Source organism: Mustela nigripes, chromosome 16 (genome assembly GCF_022355385.1).
Source record: "Mustela nigripes isolate SB6536 chromosome 16, MUSNIG.SB6536, whole genome shotgun sequence".
NCBI classification, from domain to species: domain Eukaryota; kingdom Metazoa; phylum Chordata; class Mammalia; order Carnivora; family Mustelidae; genus Mustela; species Mustela nigripes.
The window spans coordinates 20,854,803-20,866,475 of NC_081572.1; the positions used below are offsets into that span (position 1 = coordinate 20,854,803).

The 11,673-nt window shown below is 39.6% G+C and overlaps 1 protein-coding gene across 1 annotated transcript; it reads left to right on the forward strand.

Annotated features, from left to right (window-relative positions):
* The first annotated feature begins 1,793 nt into the window (after positions 1-1,793).
* Positions 1,794-10,144, forward strand: KRT20 (keratin 20). The gene is made up of 8 exons (XM_059379266.1): positions 1,794-2,198; positions 4,692-4,774; positions 6,114-6,270; positions 6,548-6,709; positions 6,833-6,958; positions 7,871-8,091; positions 8,834-8,871; positions 9,388-10,144. Exons 1-8 carry the CDS (start codon positions 1,794-1,796, stop codon positions 9,483-9,485), a joined length of 1,290 nt encoding a protein of 429 aa, XP_059235249.1. The 3' UTR covers positions 9,486-10,144.
* Positions 10,145-11,673: the final 1,529 nt, after the last annotated feature.

Here is an 11,673-nt window from a genome sequence, read left to right on the forward strand (position 1 = left end):
ATAAACTTTTGGGACTTCATCAAAATCAAAAGTTTCTGCACAGCAAAGGAAACAGTCAAGAAAACAAAGAGGCAACCCACGGAATGGGAGAAGATATTTGCAAATGACAGTACAGACAAAAGGTTGATATCCAGGATCTATAAAGGACTCCTCAAACTCAACACATACAAAACAGATAATCATATCAAAAAATGGGCAGAAGATATGATCAGACACTTCTCTAATGAAGACATACAAATGGCTATCAGACACATGAAAAAATGTTCATCATCACTAGCCATCAGGGAGATTCAAATTAAAACCACATTGAGATATCACCTTACACCAGTTAGAATGGCTAAAATTAGCAAGACAGGAAACAACGTGTGTTGGAGGGGATGTGGGGAAAGGGGAACCCTCTTACACTGTTGGTGGGAATGCAAGTTGGTGCAGCCACTTTGGAGAACAGTGTGGAGATTCCTCAAGAAATTAAAAATAGAGCTTCCCTATGACCCTGCAATTGCACTACTGGGTATTTACCCCAAAGATACAGATGTCGTGAAAAGAAGGACCATCTGTACCCCAATGTTTATAGCAGCAATGGCCACGGTCGCCAAACTGTAGAAAGAACCAAAATGCCCTTCAACCGACGAATGGATGAGAAAGATGTGGTCCATATACCTGATGAAGTATTATGCCTCCATCAGAAAGGATGAATACCCAACTTTTGTAGCAACATGAACGGGACTGGAAGAGATTATGCTGAGTGAAACAAGTCAAGCAGAGGGAGTCAATTATCATATGGCTTCACTTATTTGTGGAGCATAACAAATAGCATGGAGGACATGGGGAGTTAGAGAGAAGAAGGGAGTTGGGGGAAATTGGAAGGGGAGGTGAACCATGAGAGACTATGGACTCTGAAACACAATCTGAGGGGTTTGAAGCGGCGGGGGTGGGAGGTTGGGGGAAACAGGTGGTGGGTATTAGAGAGAGCTCTGATTGCATGGAGCACTGGGTGTGGTGCAAAAACAATGAATACTGTTATGCTGAAAGTAAATTTAAAAAATATATATGAAAAAAAAAGAAGTCTGGCATAAAAAAAGCCTTTATATTTATCTTGTTTGTCTGTTGATGGAATGTAGATTCTTTAACATTAAACATAATTCAACAGTAAACAACCCTCTTTATAATTGCAAAAAAAAAAAAAGGATACAAACTTTCAGTTTTAGGATGAGTAAGGTCTGAGGATCTAATGTAAAATATGGTGACTACAGTTGATAATGCTGTACTGTACACTAGAAATTTACCAATAAAGAATAGAACTTAAATGTTCTCACCAAAAAGAAAAAGACAAATAGATTTTAAAACATTGTTCTTGATCACCAGTGTAACTATTATGCACTCACATCTGTCTTTTTAGGAACCTAAATTATTCAAAGCATTTGCCAATATTCTTTATGTGTATATTAGAACAAAAAAAAATCTGCCAAGGCAGGTGCATAGGCTAAAAGAATACATCTTCCTGGTTTCCCTTTTGTTGCCTCTGTTTAAAAAAAGGACTAGCCCCTGAGAAAAGCCTCCAAGAAATGCCTCTAGTGGTAATTTCTGGAATGAAATTAAATAGACTGCTGTACAAAGGGAAAAAGAAAATACAAAGCAAGGTACTGTAGACAGTGGTGTCAATCCAAAGGTGAGAGGTCAGCAGAGGAGGTGTTTCTTTCCTCGGAACTCTATAAAAGCTCAGCTCATCCACCACCAGGAGACAGCTGTTCCAGCCATCCAGAAGCTACAGGTGCTCCCTCCTCAGATCCCCAATGGATTTCACTCACAGAAGCCTCCACAGAGGTCTGAGTTCCTCCTCAGAGGGCCCCGCAATCAGCGTGAGCGGCTCCACACATAGGAAGGGGGCCATGCAGTACCTTGCAGCTGCACCCAGCGTCTATGGGGGAGCTGGAGGTCAGGGCATCCGCATCTCGAACTCCAGACATATGATGAGCTATGGAGGTGATCCCTCCGGTGGAGACCTGTTTGTTGGTAATGGGAAGATGACCATGCAGAACCTAAATGAACGCCTAGCAAACTACCTAGCAAAAGTGCAGTCCCTGGAAAAGTCCAATGCCAAACTTGAATTGCAGATTAAGCAGTGGTATGAAACAAACACGCCCGGCACCAGGGACCACAGTGCGTATTACCAACAAATAGAAGAGCTGCAAAATCAGGTAAGGGATGACTCCGGTGTTTTTTATTCCACGTTGGGCTGCAGGATATATGCCAACGGATATTATAAAGCAGTTAGGCTGAAATGCTGCATCTATAAAAATGGTGCATTCTACCATCTACTGTTAGTGCTGGAGTAGCTGAATATATAATTGGATGACTGTAAATATTTTTTTCACTTTTAAAATGGAAAACAGGAAAATATAATCTGTATTTTGTCACAGTTTATCAGAACAAGTCTAAATGGATAATAAACACTTTTTTTTCTGTAAAGAGCTAAAATTTTTATGTGATTATAAATCTCAGGTTTTTTTTCACCCAGTTCTCATTAACTTTTGAATTCCCAGTCAACTTAGAGATGTTCCTCCTTTAATTTATATAAATAGTTTAATATAAGTATTAAGATACTATATTATAAATTTCAATGACAAAGTGATCCAGGGTGGAAATAAGGGGAAGGGAAATAGGTATTAATGACATCCAGACTTTTTTTAAAGATTTATCTATATTTGAGGGGCACCTGGATGGCTCAGTTGGTTAGCGTCTTCCTTTGCCTCAGGTCATGATTCTAGATTCCTGGGATCGAGCCCCAATCAGGCTCTCTGCTCAGCAGGGAGCCTGTTTCTTCCTTTGCCTGCCACTCTGCCTACTTGTGCACACACACACTCTGTGTGTGTGTGTGTGTGTGTGTGTGTGTGTGAAATAAATAAATAAATAAAATATTTTTTTGAAAATTCATTTATTTTTGAGTGAGAGAGAGAGAGCAGGGGGAGAGGCAAAGGGAGAAGGAGAGCGAATATCAAGAAGACTCTCCACTGAGGGCGGATCCCTATGTAGGGCTCAATCCCAGGACCCTGAGATCATGACCTGAGCCGAAATCAAGAGTCAGCTGCTTAACCGACTGAGCCACCCAGGCACCTGAATGACATGCAGATTTTTAAATGCCCTATTTAATGATCTCACCATCACCATCATCACAAGCAGTTCAGAAACCACTTCTACAATGACAAGATGTTCTATTGCCCCCAGTTCAAATTTGTTGCAATCAAATAACAACCTTCTCCCACGAAGGTGGAGTTCTGTTTTATCAATCACATGCAATAAAGGAAGTGGACTTTGCTCCCAATTGAAAAGTCCAGATATGACAGGGGCATTTGCTCTTTCAATTTCTTATCTTATCAAGGAAAGAATCCCTTCCATTTCTATTTTAACATTCATATTCCTTTAGAACAAAGACCACTTCCTTACCAGCAAGTCTCTTTTTCTTGCACTTTTATTAGACATCAGTGCAATCTGAACCAGGTTCCACTGGAAGTTATTTTGGGGGTCTCAGAAACTAGGAGGAGGTGAGGCAAAGGTGTCTAAATTGTCTTTCTACCAAGAGGTCATTCTTCTCAGGCTCCCACTAAAAACGTTCAAAACCAGCAAACCATTCTTCCCTGTCTCATGATTCCTGTTTCTGAATCTACTTTGGATCAGCCCAAACACATAGACACAGCCATCTACTCCATTTAGCCAGGCAGACTCAGTCTATGAGAGCAGCTCTCTCCGGGACTGGATCTGCTGAAAGAGACATGTCACTGTAATACCTTCTACAAGCAGACAAGATCCATATGCATCACAGAAAACTCACCCATTAGGGTAATCCCGTTTTTAAGATCAAGGGCTTATCCATCCTGACAGCTCAGTGCCTAGCACAAGGCTTGCATAACAGGTGTCCATTCATTCAGTCAATATTTAGTACATACTAAGCGCTGGGCCCCGTGCTTGGCATTGAGGAATATGATGCTGAACATAATGTGATTTAGGGGGAAACAGACACAGACAAAGGCAGCATATAAACCACAGAGAGGGATAAATGCTACCAAGAAGGGTTATGTAGGGCAATGAGAACACAAGAGTTCATCTAATTCTGTCTCGAGGAAATCACTGAGGCTTCCTTGAAGCAATGATGTCTAAGGCGAGATGTGGAAGAGAAGCAGTTCACCAAGTGAGAAGGGCTAACGAGAATATTCTAAGCAGAATTTTCTAAGAAGAATCAAAGGGAAGCCACTCAATAAAGTTTGATGGCTCAAGTTGAATGAAACTTTCCTTTTATAAAACCATTAAGTTCACTAAATCCTGGAGACCAGAGTTATATTTTATGACTCCACTATGTTAAATGACCATATCATTACTCTTCCCATTTTCTTTTTTTTTTTTTAAGATTTTATGTATTTATTTGACAGACAGAGATCACAAGTAGGCAGAGAGAGAGAGGAGGAAGCAGGCTCCCTGCTAAGCAGAGAGCCCGATGAGGGGGGCTCTATCCCAGGACCCTGGGATCATGACCTGAGCTGAAAGCAGAGGCTTTAATCCACTGAACCACCCAGGCTTGGAAATTCTTGAAATGAACATCATCTTTGATAGAATAGTGTTTGTATCTGAGGACCGCACTCGATCATGCGAAACTCCTGTCTGGTTGAAAATGTCATTCTTTCTCATATACTTTCCAGATTAAAAAGGTACAACTGGAAAATGCGCATTGCGTCCTACAAATTGATAATGCCAGATTGGCTGCTGAGGACTTCAAGCTGAAGTAGGTTCTAACACCATGGTAAACCTTCCTGAAAAAGGATTCCTTTTAGTAGCCCTTCACGATACTCAGCTTTCCACATTCTTGTTGGTAAAGGAGCTACCTTAAGTACTTTCAGAATCTGGGAGTTTGAAGGAGGTTAGGAGGTATCTGGTCCAACCTAGCACGCAGGGCTACACTTCTCTCTCCCGCATTCCTAAGATTTTGTCACCCATTGTGAAACTGAACACCTCCAGTAACTACTCTTGTTTCCGCTGGTTAGCTCTGGTTGCTATAACATTCTTTTTTAGTAACCCTACATCTACTTTCCCACCCATTGAACCTAATTCTGCCCTTTGGAGTAATACCAAAGCAATATAAAACTCCCCTTCTGCAGTAGGGTCCTTTTGTTATCTAAAGCGAGTCCTGTGTTTACGTGTGATGATTCTCCGACTGACTCATCCGTACTCCTTCGAGTGCCTGAAAGTGTATGGACCAAGTTCTAGGGGGTGACCTTTGATACCTCTGAGTTTGCTGGTGTTTTATAACAGAGTCTGACAAACCAAAGAACTAAGACAACGATTAAACCAGCTCAGACTGTGTTCACTCTCTTGTAACCATATCACACTACATGTGATCGCAGCTGTTCCTCATAAATGGCCCCTATGCTAGGGCTTTCCCATTCTGAATGTGTACAATGCCTTGGTACTAAAATGTCCTTTGTGGTTTTGAAGGGTAGCATTCGAATGCTACAAGGGATCAAAAAGAAGGAAAGGGGAAAGCAGATCCAAAGATTAAAGCAGTAAACATTCATTAATTCCAGTTTTACTAAGTCAGCACCTGAATGTTCCATTGCATTATCATTTTTTAAAGTTTTGCGACTTAAAAAAAAAAATGAGAGTATATGAGATCGTAGGGGAGAATCATGAATTCTTTGAGATAATTCACTTTGGATGCATCTGCTTACAAAATAAGAAAAATAAACTGATCCTGTGCATTCACTAAGTAAATCTAACCATTGCTTAATATCAATAATGAGAATCCTTTGCTGACACATTAATTAAAGAAAAATATTTTTTATTTCTTTTAAAATATATTCTAGACTTTAGAAACTTTTAAGAGTTATTTCAGATTGCCTTTTTTTTTTTTTAACCAATCACTCCAAATTAGGAAGATTATATTATGGAACAAATTATCTGATTCCTAGGTTCTCATGAACATTTTTGGAATGTATAAAGAGGGACACGATGTATTGAAATCAATCCTTATATACCACATAAAAATATCTCATTATATTAAGACGCTCTCTTCTATAATAGTTTCAAAAGGACTCAACTATCTCTGTGTACCAATTAATTCACAGGTATGAGACTGAAAGGGCACTACACCTCACAGTGGAGGGTGATATCCGTGGCCTGAACAAGGTCTTGGGTGATCTATCCCTAACTAGAACAGACTTGGAGATTCAAATTAAAGAACTGAGTAAAGACCTGGATATTCTCAGAAAAGAACATCAGGAGGTAAGGAAGTATTCGGAAGTGGTGTTGGGAATGACAGAATGACTCTAATAATGATAACTGATAGGGACAGGTTGGTAAAGAAAGTAACCATAATAATGGTGTGAGCAGTCAGGGTTCAATGATGGAGTCGTCCCTGGACTAGCATAAGCCCTACCTAAGTTACTGTCTTTCTTTTTCACTCGTCTCCAATGAAGGAAGCCCTAAGACTTTCAGCTTTTCTGCTCAGACTCATGTGAGAACATGCTTCAGACTATAATCAGGATGTTCCCTCTTGCAGGAAGTGGATAGCCTACGGAAACACCTGGGCAACACTGTCAGTGTAGAACTGGATGCTGCTCCATGCCTGAACCTTGGCACCACCATGAATGAAATGAGGCAGAAGTATGAAGTGATAGCCCAGGAGAACCTTCAGAAGGCCAAAGAGCAGTTTGAGAAACAGGTAAGAGCATAATTCCAAAGGGTAAGCAAATGTGTAGATGCGGTCATTTAAAAAAAAAAAAAAAAAGATAACTCATTTTCTTTACTTTCTCTCTGTACTCATTTTTTTTTTTTTGAACTTTAGACTCAAGCGCTGCAGCAGCAAGTCACACTGAGCAATGAAGAGTTAAAAGAAACTGAGGCTCACGTAAAGGAGCTGAGACGCACCTACCAGAACCTGGAGATAGAACTCCAGTCCCTCCTCAGTCTGGTAAAGCACGTCTAACTTCCCACTCTCAATGCAGTGTGTGCTTACTGAGTGCCTGTGTGAAGAAGTCTGGAGATGCAGAAACCTCTAGGAAATAACCCCTCTTCCCTGCAGAGTTGGCAGGGAAACAGGCCAAAACAGTGATTATAATTAAAACACAGAAAGAAATCCAGGACAAGAGTAATGTGCAGCAGGGCTGCAGGGGAACAAGAAGATCTGGAAGACTTCCCACAGAGAGTGGCATTTCAACTAGATGGGAAAACCTGAGATGACTCTGTAGTTGGAGAAGAGAGGTAAAGACATCCCAGACTAAGCAGATCAGTCAGCTCCTGATGGAATTATGCTATGTAACAACCCCCAAATCACCGTGGCTTATCACAACACTACATCCATCACAGGTTGGCTGCAGCTCTGCTCCGTGACATTTCCACTCCAGGGGTAAGGCTAAGGGAAGAGACCCTGGCCAGGGCATGCCAGTGCTGTAGCAGAAAGAAAAGAGCAATGGCCAGACCATGTGACAGCTCCTAAAGCTTCTCCTCAGAAAAGGCATTTATCAATTTCACCTGGATTTCATTAGTCCAAGAACGTCACATGACCAAGCCTGGTGTCCATGGGATGAGGAAATCTAATCCTCCCCTTGGAGGGAGGAATCACAGGGAGAGGAGGCAAATACTGAGAACAAGAATACAATACACAAGTGAGAGAACAGTGACTGTGAAGCTAAAAACAAACAAAAGAGCCCTAGAGGTCATAGCAGCTGGCTTGAGTTTGCCTAGATGGAAAGAGTGGGATAAAGCTAGAAATAGGAATCATGCCCACAGTGACCAGCTGTGGGAATTCCCCTCGAAGAAATTAAAATCAAACCACCTCTTAAGTCTTCAACTAAGAAACATTTCCTTTTTCTTGTGCTTATAGAAAGAAACTTTGGAGCACACACTAGAGGACACCAAAGATCGTTACAGTAGAAAACTGGCCACCATCCAGGGAGTAATGGACAACCTAGAAGCCCAGCTGGTGCAGATTAGGAAGGATACAGAACGCCAGAGCAATGAATACAATATCCTCCTTGACATAAAGACCCGGCTTGAGCAGGAAATTGCTACTTACCGCCGCCTTCTGGAAGGAGATGTCATCAAGTAAGGCTCTGAGAATCAAGGGATACGTGCCAGGGTCTATGCTGTGCTATACCCTGTCACTCATTCCCCAGCACCAGTGCAATCCCTAGCACAAAAGCAATTACACACACACACCACCAACAACAAAACAAAAAAATACCAAAAGTACACCCAGCCCCAAAATACCAGGTACAGCCTTTGTACTTGAGGTCATGAGTAGGGCTGACTTAGAAGATACACAGTCTGCAAATGATACAGATTGTGCTTTTGCTAATTTTTATGATTAATACATAATTGGAAGTAAAATAACTTTTAAAAATTCTCCTTGAGAGGTCACGAAATGAAGAACAGGTTTGTGGGAGTCAGTTTGAGAATCATTAGTGTTGCCACAGCAACCGCCTTCAACTACCACACCCAAGAAACTCAGTAAGAGAACATAAGATTTAAACCTCCACTGTAATTTTGTTATTTTAATTACAAAATCTTCTAGTATAGCATAAACAGGTCAGTTTTGAAACTATATATATATATATATATATATATATATATCAAACTGAAAAGTAAGAAACTCAAGTTCAAAGTAACAAGCATGGTAAGACTGGAAAAAATACAAACACAGCATTAAGACACACATCACACAGACTTTATTTTGAAACAGAAAAGGCAGGACAGTCCTTCATTTGCAACATGGCAATAACATCTTTTCCTGTTTCTTTTTCTCTTCTTTTTTTTTCTTTTTCTCTTCTTTAAAAAAACAAAACAGAACTACAGAAGATGACTTAAGCATCTCAGAGGAGAAAGGTAAGTATTCTAATTTCACGTGTTTCCTGTGAGACTGATTCCTCACTCAGTCCTTACCACTTATCAAATGACACTGGTGAAAAGTAAAGAGAGATTAGTTCTCAGGAGAGCAGATATTACCGTAGGGATTTTGAAAATCAGGTGCATTACATAAAGAAACCCCCAACATGGGAAGTTTGTCACACTCCTACAACAGTGTGATTTTCTTGGTCCAAGCTATTACTGTCCTGAGACATCCTGGGATCCTGAAAAGGGAGGGGGGAATGAAAAAGTGCAGTTGGCTTAATTTAATAATATTTCTCTTTGGGGAGGGAGCAGAAAATTTGTGAATTGGGGGACAGTGGCATACTTTCTGCATTTATTTATTAACTGAACAAGATTATTTAAGAAAAAGAATGGGTTTCTTTTTCTTTCAAGAAAAAAAATGTATAAGATAATAAAGATTTAGAGTTGAATATTATACACCAGCAGAATCATGTTCCCAAGTTAACATTTTATACTTAAATCCAAACTCAGATATAAAGAGAAAAAGGAAGATTAGGACAGTCGTGGAAGAAGTGGTGGACGGCAAGGTTGTATCATATCAATCCAAGGAGGAGGAAGAAGATTTGTAAATGGCTGCCCAGAGATGCCGCTGAGGGTTTGAAAGAAACACAGCTGTAATTTCTGGTCACTGTAAGACAGCTGCCATTAGCGCCATTAGTGCTCTGTGGTAACCAGAAGGGGACAAAAGCCCATTGATCAGTCTCTGAAATTGAATATAAATTGTTTTACTCAAGAAGCTGCAAATAGCCTACAAAAATGAAATCCAATGAGCACTAGATCACTTAAAATGTCATTACCACCACCTTCACCATGAAGCACATTAATTATAAGCTAGAAACCACCTAACAGCAATTCGTTAATGTTCCTGAAAACTTCAGCACACCTGAATTACACTAAACTTCACGGAGTAGAAGAATCCCTAAAAACTGCAAATAAACTGCTCTAATTTTTCCTGTTTCTGAATTACAAAATCTCCATTCAGAGGCCCCTGGATTCTTGAATGAGTCAATTTCTTGGTTAATTTCATTGGATTTTTAATATTGGTACAATCCTGCTAGCTTTGAGTTACATCTACATTTTTTTCCATTGTCTCTGCTGCCTTTTAAAACTCAACTCAGCTTTTCAAATAATCTGGGAGTCAAGACTCCAATCACAAATGCTGAGCAAAATAAGAATGAAGCACATTATGCCTGAAGTGGAAGTAGATTAAATGCAAAATCAGTGAAATCCTTCTCAACGCCTAATTCTTCCCTTTATGACAATAAACCACATAAATCATCAGGTGTTCTCTTTCTTTATGGGGTGAATATGTGTTATGAAACATTTCTACCTATTTTTTTAAGAACAGCTTTAATGAGATATAATTCACACACTGTAAAATTCATCCTTGAAAAGTGCAAATTTCAGTGGTCTTCCACATATTCACAGGATTGCACAACCACCACCACTGTCTAGTTTTAGGACATTTTCATCACTGAGGAAAAAAAAAAAAAACCAATAGGAGTCATCCTCCCTTTTCCCTTCCCCCCAGTTCTCCCACAATCCACTTCCTCTCTCCATGAATTTGCCTACTCCAGACATTTCTTACAAATGGAATCATACAATGTGTTCTTTTGTACAGAAATGTTCACAGCAGTATTACTCATAATAGTCCCAAAGTGGAAACAACTACAAATGTCCATCAACTGATCAAAGGATAAACAAAAGGAGGTATGTTCACACAATAGAGTAGTATCTGGCAATAGAAAGAACAAAGTACTGATACATAATACAACAGGGATGAACCTTGAAAAAGCAATGCTTAGTGAGGAAAGTCTGACACAAAAAGATGCAGACTGTATTCCCACCCATTTTGCATTTCAGTGTGCAATAACCACCTTGCAAATGTTTACAGGAAAAAATAATTTTGCCCCCTCTCATTGTATTTTAGTAAATTAAGAACTTGAATTTAAATTTTGATATATAAGTTTTTAAGTAAATAGGATTTTGAGCGTGGTTATATTGAAAATAATGTTATTCATTTATGTATAATAACATCTATCATTTATTGAGCACTTACTATGTGCTAAGCACTATGCCAGACATTTTATATGCATTTCTCATTTAATCCTCACAGTAACTCCATGAAGTAGAAGCTATTAGACTGAATCATATAAACTTGCCAATATGTAATCATTTTTTACTTTAAAAAAATACTATTTCTGGGGCACCTGGGTGGCTCAGTGGGTTAAGTCTCTGCCTTCAGTTCAGGTCATGGTCTCAGGGTCCTGTGATCAAGCCCTGCATCGGGCTCTCTGTTCAGAGGGAGCCTGCTTCCCCCTCTCTCTCTACCTACTTGTAATATCTCTCTCTGTGTCAAATAAATAAAATCTAAAAAAATAGCTATTTCATATGGTTTGACCTTATTCTATTCTCCCCATTTTACAAATGAGGATTATAATGAAGACACAAAATAGGTACTCTCCGAAAGTCAGAGTTACCAAGTAATGGAGGCAAGACTGAACCTTAGGACTGTTTGTCTAAAGTCATGATACCCTTTTAAGCAATTAATTACATGACAATTACAGAGTTACACCTGAAATGAGCATATCTCTCCTTACAGCATTTGCTGTTTTCTGACTGCCATTTTCACTAGCCAGAGACAACACCCAAAAGTCATCCCACAACTGGATTTACCATAACTTTTGTCAGAAAAAGTTATTATCTTCACCCATTCTCATTCTTTTGGTTTTTTTGTAAGATTTTATTTACTTATTT